This window comes from Dipteris shenzhenensis, chromosome 17, assembly GCF_047967505.1.
Source record: "Dipteris shenzhenensis isolate YYH24624 ecotype China chromosome 17, Dip_SZ_1.0, whole genome shotgun sequence".
Lineage (NCBI taxonomy): Eukaryota > Viridiplantae > Streptophyta > Polypodiopsida > Gleicheniales > Dipteridaceae > Dipteris > Dipteris shenzhenensis.
Window position 1 is genome coordinate 15,352,497 of NC_141612.1, and position 15,305 is coordinate 15,367,801.

General features: G+C 44.6%; 1 protein-coding gene across 2 annotated transcripts in view; it reads left to right on the forward strand.

Moving 5' to 3' along the window:
- Nucleotides 1–15,305, forward strand: part of LOC147891732 (ARM repeat superfamily protein) — a 99,873-nt gene that overhangs the window by 3,382 nt on the left and 81,186 nt on the right. The window contains exons 1-2 of one of the 2 annotated variants that reach the window (XM_087388700.1): nt 12,957–13,056; nt 14,442–14,560. In XM_087388700.1, coding sequence (XP_087244826.1) covers nt 14,502–14,560 — 59 coding nt within the window. In that variant the 5' untranslated portion in view covers nt 12,957–13,056; nt 14,442–14,501. Of the gene's footprint in view, nt 1–12,956; nt 13,057–14,441; nt 14,561–15,305 lie in introns of those variants that run through there. The other variant, XM_087388699.1, reaches the window with a different exon arrangement.

Consider the following 15,305-nt stretch of genomic DNA (forward strand, 5'->3'; position numbering starts at 1 on the left):
ATGCTTCAACAATCAACATGTGTCATGAACTAAGTTCTAAGTTCCAAGTTCCAAGTTCTAACAAGTTTTGTTTTTCTTCCCAGAAATAGACTTCTATTAAGTAAGAGAAAAAACCCGCGAGAGCAAGCTCAAAGCGGAATACATCATGAAATCATGAGGATAAATAAACCTCCTCAAAGTGAGGTGGAAAACAACCAAGACTGAGGCTGAAAGTGCCATCTCAACCCTGTAGGAGTCTCAGAGAAGAAAGGAGAATCCTTCCTTTCTCTGAAGAAAGAAGCCCTCCTAGCTGAGGCTGCACGGGAGTCTCCTTGCATACTCATCCATAAGGCCATCAAAATATGTACGGTGTCTATCTAGATACTAGCCAAAGTGTGCGAGGGATGAACCTGAGTACCCTCCATAGCCTCTGTGCATCTGGCTCTCCAGATATGCCAGGATGCTATGCTCGCTAAAATCTCCCAAGAAGTATCCACAGAGGCATGTACATTTGTAAAAGGAAGGTGTGGTACCACATCCAACAAACAGGACTCAATCTGATGACGTCGAACCAAAATGGCTTGAGAGGAGTCAAGTCTCTCATGGAATACCTGAGGCCCTGTAAGAGAAAGCCAAGCCGCTGAGCCCCATGTCATAAAGAATGGGGAGTAGGCAAAGTGACTAAAAATCTTGGCTAACCCCATCCTAATCATCCTCGCCTGTCTGCAATCCCATAAGCAATGCTGAATAGTCTCCGAATCAGAGAGGCAACGAGGGTAAGTAGGGTCGGCTCTGAACTTGGATCTCCAAAGGTTCACTGCGATCCCACCATGGATAGAAAGCCAAAAGAGAAGAGTGATCTTTCTATTCCTGTGGGAATTCCAGAGTCTCCTCCAGAAGCACCTTTGCAAATCCGCAGTGATATCAAATGTCTCCCAATGAGGAACTCTGGAAGGACTCCAACCTCTACTACTGAGCTGGAATCTTCTGGCATTACTGACCGTGTAACGAAAGAAGGGGATGCCCTTCTTTCGATGCCCTGCGTCAATCCACTCCCACTCTCCAGGGTCCCACTGCAAAGACCTAATGGGAACTCCCCCGTAGAGCCAAAGCCTCCAAGACCCGGTGGAGAGTAGCCGGGAGTCAGGGTCGAGGAACCACTCTGAATCTGATCCTTGCACTAAAAGACCTACAACCCTGATAGGCTGAAAAGCAGACTTAAGCAAGATGTCCTCTGTGGATCTGAGCAATCTGCCACCATCTTGCACACTAAAAACTAAAGCATCCTCCTGTGCATCTCGAAAGGCCAAAATCTGAAGCGGAACACCGCCTCTCGTAAAAGTACCTGCCCAAGTGGAGCAAGTGAGTGGCATATCATGTGTGTCTACCCAATCCTCTGGAAGGGCTGCCTCAATCTGCAAGATCCTCCTTGCACTCCCTCTGAGATGTCTTGTCAACTGAGATTCGGTCTCCTCTGGAAGCCTGCGGAAAGCTTTCCAAGACCCCAAAGATGATGCAGGTCCCCTCTCCCACCTGGACCACTACATGTAGAGTGAGGCACCAAGTGGTCTGCCATGATCATCTCAAATACTGTCATTCCACATGATGGGTTGCCTATCAATCTCTTCACGAGAGGAAGGAGGAATCCTCCGAAGAGTGCTCCTGAAACTGGCCCATGCTTTCAGAATGGCAACCATGAGAGGGGACGAAGGTGATCTGAGGTGTGCTGTGGTGAAGATCCACCTAATACTGCTCATCCAGTCTCCTCCTGAAGAAGGTGTGCACCTCTATATGCTGCTAATAAGAAAGGCCTTCCACGGTTCCTGCCCTGGCATAAGTCCGCGCACCACCATCTTGCATAGTAAATCTCTGCATTGTAAATCTGTCTCAATAATATTGAGACCTCCTTCCTGTGTAGGGAGGATGAGGGTCTCCCAAGCCACCCTCGCTAAGGCATCTGTAGTGCCATCAAGCCCACTCAAAAGAAAATTTCTGATCGGTCTCCTGAGCTGAGTGATGCAGTCCCTAGAATAGCACCAGCAAGAACAAGAAGTGGATGAGTTGGAGGAGGTCCTTCAGCCATAGCAAATTGTATACCATACTATACGCAAAGGCCCTCAGGGCAAGGAGTTTCGAGTACCTTGTAAAATTCAAGAATTATACGGCATTAGATGCCAAGTGGATGGACGAAGACATGTTATCCGATCATCCACAGCTTTTAGATGTTTACAGGGAAGCTTTTCAGTTGAGGTCAACTGAATAGAAGCCAAGGGGATGTCACCACAATGTAACTATCCTAAGTCAAAGTACAGTTGACCATTTATTTGATCATAATTAAAGAGTTTTATATGTGTTAATTATGGTCAAAGAGTTCTTTTAATGGTCAAAGAATTGACTACGGTCAATGATACTTGACTCTGGTCAAGTAAACCTGACCTCGGTCGGGGAGACTTGGTTTATCACCAAAAGGGTTAACTACGATTAACCAGAGTACTACAGAGCTGACTACGGTTAGAGAGTGTTGACTTCGGTCAACGAGCCTTGGCATGCGCCAAGAGGGTTAACCACGGTTAACCAAGATGTGCCAACTTCAGTTGGAGAGACTTGGCTATAATTAAGGCGCCTCGACCCTTGGTCAAAGCTCCTTAATTATGATCAAGAGCGTTGACTTTGGTCAACCAGAGAATAAATATATATTTTTATATTTGTTATGTGTGCACATGTGTTCAATGGGGACGCCCACCGTGACTAGAACTAGTCCACAATGTGTTGTTTGCATGCAAAGCGCTAACAATTAATGAGTGCCATGGTGGTGCGCTTTAATTAATTGTTGCAGGTACTAGGAAGAGTTATTTTCCTAAGCGCTATGGGAGCCTAATCAGAGTCTGGGAGGCGGTTCGCGTGACCAAGTGCTTCGAAGACTCCAGAGTTGCCCTTAGTGGCATGTAATTAGGAAAGTAATGTAGAAATTGACGAGTGGCTTGTTGCCAAGAAAGGGAGCGTGAGAGCTTATGTAATGATTTCATTCATTCACGTTTTGGATTTTCATGTATGAACAGCTCTACGCTGAACTATGTACTTCATCTTCTCTCTAGTAATAAAATCCTTCGGGGGGGTCCAGCCTGACTATTGTCCTGGGCCCTAGTGTCTTTGTTGAGAGAGGGAGAGAGGGAAAGAAATGAGAGTGTCTTTGCTGTCCTTTTCGAGGGAAGGTTACAAGGGAGGTTGCCAAGGCAATCTTTTTGCCTTCAGTGAGGTCAACAATATCAAAGTACATGCGCAGTTTTGCGAGCCATTGGTCAACTGTTTGGTGATTTCGTTGACCAGTGTAGGCTTTCGGAAGTTTAATGTCAAGTCTTTTAGTTTTGGAAGCTTAGAGTAAGCGGTAGAGGGCACGGAGTTCAGTGTTTTCTACCTCTGGTGGGAACGAGTCCACGTAGTCGTCCGGTGGTGTCACGTCGTCTTGTGTATGTGTGGTACTTTAAGAATCCTGGAGTTGTTGGACTTTCTGGACCAAGTTGGAGATGCTATCCTGAAGCTGAGAAATTTGAAGTTGAAGTAGTGCTTCACCTTGTAAGTTGACTTCCGGGATCTTTTTTGGACTTGAGTCGCTTATCTCTGGAGAGGCTGCATGCGATCGTTGTGACATATCTGACGTCCCTGTGAGAAGAGCGCGAACCTGTGCTCTAGTTTGTACCATTCCTGGAAGAAGATCCGGGCTGCTCCCTGAGGTTGCTGGGGCAGGCAAGGCATGATGGAACCACCCGTGGAAATTTGGTAAAGGAGGTTCTATCTGAGGTAACACTGGTGATGCTGAAGTGGGTGTTACTACTCGTGAGAGTACAGGGGTAGGCTGCAAAGTCCACAGATCTGAGAAGAGATAAGAAGCTGCTGTTGGGAGTGGAGGATATCCAGGAGAAGGAGTGCCTTTAGAATGTAAATACCGTCTTGGGGAAGGTAAAACGTGTGCAGGAGGATATTCGGGAGCTGAAGAAGGTGGAGAATACCCTGGACATGCTGAATCTGAGGGGTAAAAGTCTCTCCAAAGATGGACAGCAAACTCCTGAGGAATATCGGGTTCTAGGTATCTACGTGTCTCGTGAAACACAACTTGGACTGTGCTGAGGAAGTAATGTAATTGAGGTGCCTCACGCAGAAGATATAGGATGTGGTCCAAGTCACTGGAAGGGCACGTGACACAGAAGACCCACGATGCAAAAGCTCCGAAATGGGCTGGTTGTGCAATCTGAACACGATATTGTGTGATAGATGATGCTTGAGGTGTCCTTGAAGGGACTGAGGCATTACCAGGCATAGTTAGGGGAAACGGAAACGGGGAAACGGGGAACGGAAACGGAAACGTTTCGGGATTTCAGGGAGGGCTGAAACGGGGAAACGCCACGTCAGCAAGGGAGGGGAGTAGATGATGATGGAGGGCTGAAGCAGGCTGCAGGAGAGAAAGGAGAGGAAAGGAGTGAATGGGGCTGAAGGAGGGCTGGAAAACCTTGAGGATGGAGAGAGTATGAGGCTGAAGGAGTGGAAGGAGCCTGGAGACCAAAATCAAAAGCAAAAAGACAAAAAATGTGATTTTGGAGACCTAGCAGCCTGTGTTGTCTGAAATGGCACGTTTCAGGGCTCTGAAACGCGTTTCACACTGGCTGAAACGTTTCAGCCAGCCGTTTCAGGGTCCTTAAACGTTTCAGACCCTGAAACGCGTTTCAGGAAACGGCGCTTCTCTGAAACGGCGTTTCAGGCCTGGCTGGGCTCTGAAACGCGTTTCAGCGTAACTGTGTTACCAGGGGTTTCCATGCTTTAAGGAGGGCTTTCATTTGCTGTAATTTGATAATGAGCAGCAAATAACAATATGAAAGCGAATTCTTAGAAAAAGAATGGAAAGAATCCACCTGGCATAGATCAGATCTGCCAGACTGTGCTGAAAAGCGTGTACCAATGGTGGGCTTCGGGCTGGAAAAAGTACAGCATCAATTGCAAGTTGAAGGAGGTCCTGATGTCGAGTTGGTAGAAGACAATAGTCAGGCTTCAAATTTCAAAATTAGGGTTTGCTGTAGAGGGAGGCGATTCAGCGACCAAACAGTCCGGTTGTGGGCAGAAATATGTTGCCAGCGATAGCACGATCAACTAGTTGGGGCTCGATCTGTTGATAGAGGCGAGATCTTGGAAAAAGGACTGGTTGAAGTGATTTGCAGTAGAAGAAGATGGCGAATTTCTGGCACCTACGCCTTGTTTGCAGAAATCTGGGCAGCAAGATGACGATAGAGGCTGCAAAGGGGATCTGTTTGATCAAAAGGTCTTGTAGGCAGGTATGCAAAAGAGCCGGCTGATGCAGGCAATCGAGAACTATGCAAGATGGAGGCCTGACGAAGGGCACGGCTGGAAGAAGATGGCGCAATCACGTACGGTAGAAATAGGCGAAACATATTTTTGGAATTCGCGTCTTGATTCGTGCGCCTATTGCTGGGTGGTGGTTACCAAATATTAAAATGTGGGTTTAGAGAACCCTTGGGTTGTCTAGGGTTAGGCCTTGGGTGTAGGGCTGGTTGCCCTTTTTAGGCCCTCTAGGCACCCTTTTGTAGGTGGGTGCTTGGTGCCAAAAGGTGTGTATATTCTAAGGGGTATGACCCTTGGAATAGGTGTACCTTTTCATGAAGGGGTGTAACCCTGTTTTAAAGAGGGGTGTCCCAACACGAAAAGATGTGTCCTTTTTTTTTCCACGATGGGGTGTGTCCCTTGGGTGAGGAGTCAAAACTCTTCATCAAAAGGTGCGTCCCTTGGTTTTGGGATAGCCCAAGCACATCAAAAGACACGATTTTTGTCGTCTTCATTCACATCAACTCGTGATGTGAGGGGGATGGAGAGGCCACTGATGACTTTAGGTGGGGTTGGTGCTAAAAAATTTTGCGCTCATTTTCTCCATCTGTTGCATGCACAACGTGCGTGGATATCCTACTTAGCGGAAAAAGATGTATCAGATAGGCGCTAGAAGGTGGGGGACATTTCCTACAGGCAGGAGTGAAATTTGCTTTGATACCACTGTAAGAAATCCTAGATTTACTATATTTAGAAATGTGCTAAGGAACAGAAAGGAGAGTGAAATAGCAGAGAACAAGGAATATTTGTATTGCTTGTGTGTCTGTCGTGTGTCATCCATACAGTTGGGCCTCTCTTATATAGAGAGTGAAGAGTCACACATGAAAAGGTGTGTACTCCAAAGTGTATGTGCATAAAGAGATGTATACCCCTTGTGAAGGGTGTGACCCTTGATGAGAGGGTACATTACAATGGTAATGTCTCTTCAATAGAATGTCTCTTGTGAAGGGTTGTGCCTCATAGGAAGTGTCGCGTCGAAAGGGCATACCCTTTCACAAGTGTCCATTCATCAAACCATCCATAAGTCTAAGGTATAGAGAAAGGATTACGTCACAGATTGTGACACCAAAAGTGACCCTCTCTGAGTGGTAAGCAGTGCTAGGTGTGAGGAGAGTATTCATCGCTGTGAATAACTCTTGCCAAAAGTGACCCATAAACTTTGCATCTCTGTCATTGACAATTTCCTGAGGGAAGCCATGATGCTTAAAAACATGCTCAATAAATTGCCAAGCAACCTGTGATGCTGAATGCCAGGTCTTAGTGTTAGAAATGACCCAACAGAGGGTATGCACAGCGGAAGTTTGATAGAATTACCCAGGAGCTCACACAGTGTGGTGTGGGGTGTGGAATCACAAACTTCTTAAACTTATGTGTGGAATCACAAACTTCTTAAACTTATGTGCATAGGATAGATGTGTAGACTCATCAATAGACAATGAACTAGCCAGATATAGAAGACACCAAAATAATATATTTCCGTCCAAAGCTATGGACACAATACAAAAGAGATAGATCCTAAGTCCCACCAATGGTGTGGTCCTTTGATCTTACCACAAGGTACTTCTCCTATCTGCCGGCTATCTCTAGACTTGAGCCTGCGTGCTCCACCTCGAGCGTAAGTAGACTTTCGGTCTAGATCTCAATTTCTTGCTGCGCTAGAAGACTGCCAAAAATCCCAGCCCTCTGTGAGCTTGTAGGCCATCTCCTGGTGGTTCTAGTGATGCCCTATAGGACATGGTATGTGCCTTGTAGGCATAAATATAGGCACTTGTAGTGTTAGTGTCTTTTAGGCCACATAGGACACTTAGTCCTATGTGACACCTAGGACACTTAGTCTGGGTCTAGGTACTTGTACCTTGTACTGCTTTTTCGTAAAGCTTGTGTGGACTTTCTCAAAACTTGGGGCTTTTGAGGACTTTTGCTGTCCTTCTCTTCCTTTTACTGTTTGAAGTCTTATCAAACTATTTCAATAGTTTGGAAAGCCTATTTCTTGAGGTTTATACTTTGGGACAGTTGCATTTTTGCAGTCACTTTGTGGACAGCAAGTTTTAATTTTGCAGTTACAAACCTTGAGGCTAATATTTTTGACATTTTTTCTACAATTTCTCTTTTGATTGCAATACATTGGGACAGATTGGAGAACATTGAGTCACATTTGCTGGACATTGAGTCAGATTTTCAGACATTGAGTCCTTTTTGCGAGACATTGAGTCAGATTCGCATACATTGGGTCACATTTGCAAAAAATTTTCCCAAAATTTGGGGCTTTTCTGCACTTGCCCTCTTTTTGGCCTATTTGCCCTCATTAAATTTGGGGCTTTTGCCAGATTTGCTGTTTTTGCAATGAACATTGCCTGCCACAGTCACATTTGGGTCAGATCTGCATTTGCCCTTTCGATTTGGGTTGGAAATTTGCAGATATTTGCTGTCATTCTTGGACAGCTGGCTTTTTGCAGTGATAGCCTTGAGGCTTTTGGGTTTTGAGGTCTCTTTCAGGGTATCACATTTGCTATGGCTGGGAACAATCAAGATCTATTTGGCGTTCTTCATGAAGATGATAAGTTGGATGGCACCAACTATCCGATGTGGTCTTATCTCATGAAACATATTCTTGTTGCAAAGCATTTGTGGAATATTGTTTCTGGGGTTGATCTGAGGCCAGCCAATGCTACAGTGGGTGCCTCTACTGCTGGTCCCTTTGCACGGGGTATTCCTCTTGATGCCTCATCTTCTAGCACTCCTACTACTACTCTTTCAACTCAGGAACAGACAAGATGGGATGCAAGAGATGCAAAACAAACTAGGCCGTGGCCAAGAGGGCCTGGTTGACCACCACAACTCTAGAGGCAAGATCTAGCTTGGTTGAGCTCCAAAAAAGGAGCTTCCTCCTGATGCTCTCCAACACGGGAGCAAACTGCTGCATGGAAGAAATATCCAAGCCGACCTGGCAGCCCAAATACCTGACTGGCACACCCCTCTGAACCCAAGTGAATCCTATGTCAAGCCCCCGAACTGGAGTGTCCTCATCACTGATCCAAAAGCCATTGGATTTATGCCAATTTATCTGCGCCCCCGTTGCCAAGCAAAATAAATCCAATGCTGTCCTGAAAGAAGTGAGCGTCTGTGGAGTGGCATCCAAGTAAAATGCTGTGTCATCTGCCAACTCACTGTCAAGTAACTCCTCTTCCCTTCTAACGGGAAGTCTCAGCCCAAAAATGTCAGCTTGAGATCTAACGTAGATACTCATAGCTTCGGCCACGAACAAAAAAAGAAAAGGAGCAAGGCGGCATCCCTGACGGACTGATCTGGAAATCTGAAATCTTTCACCCCTTACTCCACCAATAAGTACCTGGCTGTAGGCTGATTTGTACAAAGAGGAAACACCTCTGATCCAAGCATCAGTAAAGCCAAAACGTAGAAGGGTGCCCTCCAAAAAACCCCAATCTACTCTGTCATAAGCTTTCTTAAAATCCAAAAGTAGAATGGCTAGATTCTGGTTGCTTTTGCATGGCCCACTTTGAGGCTTCCCAGAAAGAGAAAATGTTATAAAAAATGCTTCTGCCATGCACAAATCCCGTCTGAGTATCATGAATAAGATTTGGGAGAAGGGGCTGCAATCGGAGGCTGATTGCCTTGGCCAGAATCTTGTAACAAGTCCCCAGAAGTGTGATAGGCCTCCACTGGGACACTAGATTTCTGCAACCTCCTTTCGGGATAAGGTGGATGAGACCCTCTGTAAGCGACCCGGGCATCTCACCAGAGTTTCAAATGCCCTGCAGGGCTGAAGTAATGTAGTCTCCAATCATATCCCAAAATGCAATGAAAAAAGAGGAGGTAAGGCCATCCGAACCTGGGCACTTGCCCTTGTGAAGGGCTGAAAGTGCAGTCTTGAACTCTGTGTTGGTGAAAGGTGCATCAAGAAAAACATGCATATCCAGTTTCACCAACAAAGGGATGCTGTGCCAAATAACCTGTCTAGCATCCTCTCTATCCTGTGTCTCAGGATCAGCAGTAAGAAGGGCGGCATAAAAATCTGAAGCTATGCGCAAGACATCATCTGGATCTGTTTGTAAAACCCCACGTGAGTCAATAAGCTGGGATACACACTCTCTACTATGTCTAGGGCCAAGAGTAGAGAAAAAGTGTTTATTGACTCTGCCACCCATCTGAATCTAGAAGGACTCCCGTGCATGAAAGGCATACTCTCTTTTCTGAAGCAACTGAGAGGTAGAAGTCGCTAATACCAGAAAGGGCAGCAGCTACCTGTGATGGCAATGGCTGCCCACCCTAGACATGAGAAACCCATATCTGCAGGGCTGCCTTTGTAAGGTCCTCCTCTGTGTATAAGGCATCTGGAATCCTGATGCCGCAGACCGGCCTCTCAAGTGAGGTTCTGAAATAGCCAGCACAACAGGAAAGTGGTCTGAAGTGGAGACCCCAGCAGCAATGCATACCGATCCACCTCTGTCAAGTGCCCAATCATCTGCATAGAATCTGTCAATGCGTGCATGAATAGGCATCTGCTGCCTCCTGTTCGACCAAGAGAATAGGAGGGAATGTGGCTGAATATGAAAGGCATCGTCCAACCAAGTATCTCTGCCACAGTAGTGAAAAAGAAAGGCATCCCAAGCTGCTTTCTCCAAAGAGTGAAGTCCTCCTTCTCTACCCCCTTTTTTGTCTGACGGAAACTCAATCATGTTAAAGTCACCTCCAATCACCCATGAATCCGCAATGGGGGCCCAGGAGAGAAAATCCTTCCACATAATGACATGTTCCCCTCTAATGTTGGAGGCATATAGGTTAAGGAAACCAACCTTACACCCTCTAATCAAGAGAATAATCCACTGAGCTCTAGAGGGAATAATGACTCCGTGTCCAACAACCAAGGGGAGAACCGATTGTGAAACTGAAATAGAAGTGCCCCCTGGTGCCCAAGGCAGGCGACCAAAAAGTATGGCCAGAAAGCAGTTTGCCAGACTAAGAACAATCACTGGCATCCAACTTGTGTTCTTGGATAAAAAGGATATCAATAGCACCTCCAGTGACACGTGGATGAAGCTGATTCCGGATCAGCTGCCTACGGCGATGATGTGGAACTCCGCCTAGGCCCTGTATGTTCCAGCTGACTATCCTCATCGACAGGAGGATGCTGGATGGAAAGGCTTACCCGACCTAGTAGAGGAGACCAGTGGGCCGAAACACTCCTGCTGAGGGCAGGAAACTCAACAGGTGAAAGGATCCCTACACCTGCTGAGGGGGTGTAGTCTGAGATCAGCCTAGGGTACTCTGTGTGTGAGGTTATGTCATACCTGTGTCCAGTCAACCTTCATCATGGTGAATGCTAGAAGGACCCAAAGAGGGACAGCCAAGAAAGTAACCCTTGCAGTTAAGAAGTCTGTCGCCACAAACTAGCAAAAATCCCCAAAGCAGGATGGACCAAGATATTCAAGGCTTTTGGAGCCTGAAGTGGAGCTAGGAACCCAAGATAGTAGGAAGGACAAGAAAAAACCGGAACTTCAGTAACTGCTCGACTATTTCAAGATAGATATGGAAGTGGATTTTCAAAGAATATTTGCAGCAATATCAAATATTTTGCAAGATTCTAGGATTGGTTTAGACCAAGGAAGATTGGAGCGCAAGAACACAATGAGAATCACATGTCCTGGAACCAGCCTCAGAAGGAGGTACGTTAGACAAGGTCCTTTGACTTTTATTGGAGTTGAGGCATGTAAGTACCTTAGTGGTTTGTATGAAACTTTACGAAGGTAAATCCAGTGTTTCATTCCAAAAGAACAAGCACGTAAGTACCTTAGCAATTTGCATGAGTGTTTCAATCAAAAGAGATTAAAAAGGATTGAAGAAAGGAGGAAAGATGGTAGTAGATTTGGTTCAGAAAGATGGTAGTAGATTTGGTTCAGAAAGAGATCGACAAGAGTCTAAAAGAAAAAGATGGAGGCTTCCTTGGAACAGACCAGGAGGATTTATTTTCAATAATAGGAATCCCGAGGCAGGTCTGAATCAGCCATACAATGGGGTGTCAGGTAGAAAGCAACTGGACTGTGAGGCCATGGCCATATATAGGAAGGAAGGATTATGTATCAGCTGTTGTGATGGAGCTCACAAATTTGTGAAATGTCCTCTCAGAAAAGGCAAGGAACAAAAGATCGGTCAGCCTATAGTTGATAAAGGGGCAGCAGAAGTCAAAGCTATTCTGGAAGAGATAAAAAATGAAGATGGACAAGAGAACCAGCTTCTCAAAGCATGGGGTCATGTCGGTGACAAATCAATCTTATTTTGGTTTGATATTTTTCTCTTACATGGCGAGAAATTGTCGGATAACTCTCAATAGTAAATGTCGCCCCGACGAATTGGATATGCCTACTTCACCAGAAATCGTGCTAGACTGGAAGCAAGCACACAGATGGACGATTAGGACGCCATCTTCGAGGATCTCGATTATACGCCAAGTGGAGTACATAAAGTGTGATCTTTACTTAGATTATGCTCGTATTATAGAAGATTCATCCATCACTTTGCTCATAAAGCCATTTCTTTTCATGATTTAACAAGAAAAGGTGCAGTTTGTACATGGGGTGAAAAGAGTAATCTGCTTTTCAATTGATGAAGGACGCACTAACCTTAGCTTCAGTTTTAGTGATGCCAGATTTGCAGAAATCATTTGTAGTTAAAGCTAATGCTAGTGGAGGCTGTGTTAGAAATTGACCAACAGAGGGTACGCACAGCGGAAGACTGATAGAATAGCTCAGGAGCTCACACAGTGTGGTGTGGGGGGTCCATGATCTTTCTCTTCTTTGATGTGAGGTGCTGCCCATGTGGCAGCTCCCTCTCTTTCTTTTCTCTTGGGCACATCTTGCCCTAGGTCTCCCTCCCCCACGCTCTCCTCATATGGGGGCTTACAGATGGGGAGGTGACCTTTCCAGCAGGCTGCATCGGAGCCAATCTTTTGCAAGGACATGCCATTGCTTATGAAAATGGAAGGCTCAGAGATGCAAAATTGAAATATGATGTGTATAAAAAAGAATTGTGTAGATGCTCGTTTGGGAGAGACTAAAATGAAATCGTATAGTCTCCACAAGCAGTTGTAGCTTGAATGAAGAGAATGTGAGCTACTTTTTGATTAGCCTTTGTCACGGCTGAGTCTGGGTGTGTGGATTTGTATGTGTGAGAGCATATGTTTATACTATGGTCTACACCCACTGTTGGGTGTTGATGACGTCAGTGGGGATGTCAATCGTATGAGTGATGGAGTTCATGATTTCAACCTTATGAGTGACTATCATGAGATTGAAACTGCACATTGTGTTGTGTTTTTAGAGGATGAGTTTGGGCATGTTCCTGGATTCATCTAGATATATGCAATTATCCATGCTTTGAAAGTTTGGAGGCATTATTTGTTAGGGGTTGATTCTTGATTCAAACTGATCATCAAAGTGTCCTGTACTTTCTCATTAGTGTGAGAGAAACACATACGGGAGGCTAACTTTTTAGCCGTTTTCAAATTTCAGATTCAACATATTCCAGGTAAAGAAAATGTGGTTACCAATGCGTTATCTCGAAGACCACAAGTTAATGCAATCTGAACAGCTCACCACGACGAGCTTATAGTGATTGCGGAACAATACAAAGACAATCCGAACTTTTCCAACATATGGGCGGAATTAAATCCAGGTGGAGGCCATAAGACTATCATCTTCGTGATGGGTATTTGTGGAATCAGAATAGGATCTGTGTAACAATAGATTTGAGGCCAAAAGTAATTGAAGAATGCCGTAGTCATGCTTTTGCTGGTCATAGACGAGTATCTCTAACTCTTGGACAGCTTGAGAGCTATTTTTATTGTCTGCAAATGATAAGATGTTTTTCAGGATGTTGCTTCTTGTTTAATTTGTCAAAAGACTAAGTATGATAGACAAAAGCCTCAAGGACTATTTCAGCCATTACTCATACCTGAAGCACCATGGGAGCATATTGCCATGGATTTCATTACAGGTTTTCCCAAATCTACTTAAGGACATGATATGATCTGGATTGTGGTTGATAGATTCAGTAAGCAAGCTCACTTCATTCCTTTTAAGAAGACTCTTAAGGCAATTGACGCAGCTACACTTTTCATCAAATTTATTTTTGTTCATCATGGCATACCTCAACCTATTGTTGCAGATAGTGACAAAAAATTCACTAGCAATTTTTGGAAAGCTTTATTTGATAATCTGGGCACTAAGTTGGAATTTTCATCATCTTATTATTCAGAATTAGATGGACAAAGTGAGGCATTGAACAAAATGTTGTTGGAGTTATTGAGGTGTTATGTCCATGATCATCCACGGTTATAGGAAAAGTATCTACCCATGGTAGAATTTGCTTACTATAATATAAATTCATTCTTCTATAGGTAAAGCTCTTGCTGAGATAATTTATGGCAAACCTTTAACATTTTCTGTGTTGCGCACAAAAGACAAAGTCTTTGCAGTAGATCAAATCATCGAAGACCGAAAGTCAGCTTATGGTTATGTACGTAAATATATTCTTTAAGCTCAAGCGCAGATATACAAAGGATCTATGACTTCGTAAAGCGGAATTTATATTTGATGAAAATGAAAGTGTGCTATCATCGATTAAACCTAGGCTTTTCATCTGTGTACTATGTAGGCTTCTGAAAGTTGGTTAGTTTAAAGTTGTAGATATTTTTCAATGGTAAGTCACAAGACTTGTTTCTTTGTATTGAGAGCTAGGCTTCAGTTGTAATAATCACGTCTCGTTGAAAACACTTATGCCTAAGAATGATGAGGCCAAGGTTATGGTTCACTTTTGGTAAATCTCTTGGATATTGGACATTGTTCAGTTGTTTTGGGAGTTTGAGTGGTGATATCACAATGTGGCTTTTAAACTAGCAGGAGGCTGCATTTTATCACCTAATAAAAAAACCATTGGAAAGAAAATGCTAGAAAAGATATACTGGCTGCTGTTCTAGATTTTCAAGGCGCCTTATGAAATTGGAGTTTGATTTTGACAACGCCCACAAAGTGCTGACATTTTTTTTCTGTCCTATGCAGGATGGCCAATATCTGCGAGCCTCAGATCCAGCTTATGAACAGGTTCTTGACTCGCTTGCTATGGCAGCACATTATACTCCCGTGCCTCTTCTTGAAGCACTCTCAAAATGGAGGGAGAGGTAATTATATATGTAACTGTAGTCTTTTCTTTATGGCTTGTGAAATATTACTCATATAGGACTATGAAGAAAGCTGTTACTTTGATATCAAGAATTACTGTATGCTTGAATATTCGACTGTACATATTATAATCTGGCAGAAAAGTTTATACTTCTTAAGGCTGACCAAGTACTCCATTTTCATTCTGGGTAATGAAAGTGTCACCGGGCATTCCTCAGCCTGCGGCCATCTGCTGAGGCCTAGGGCAGTCGCAAGGGTGCCAAACTCCCAAGAGAAGATCTGGGACTGCAGCAGGCATTTTGGGAGCAGCAGATACATGCAACCCCTGCAGACTGCCACATCAGCAGACATATGGGCAGCCATGCAGGTTGCCACATCAGCAAGCAGACAGTACACTGCCATGCAGACAGCAGACAACCATGCATGTATGCTGTACAGGCAATAGATGTTATCAGGCTGCCATGTGGCCAGGGCAGGTTGTGTCAGCCTTAGGCAGCTGTCGGGTCCAGTGCAAGGATTGGCAGCCTACAGACTGATGACCCTGTTATGAACCAATTGTACAAATTGCAGCAAATGTGCATTCTAAATTCAGAAATTGCAGAATCACAGAGACAAGATTACACCAGATTGGCCCTCCACTGGGGGAAAAGTGCCCCAATGAGGGAATCTGTTGCTATGTTGACGCTTGCATGCAAAGAGCACACAGGCATACAATGCAGTTGAGAAAGCATGTGCCATGCATGT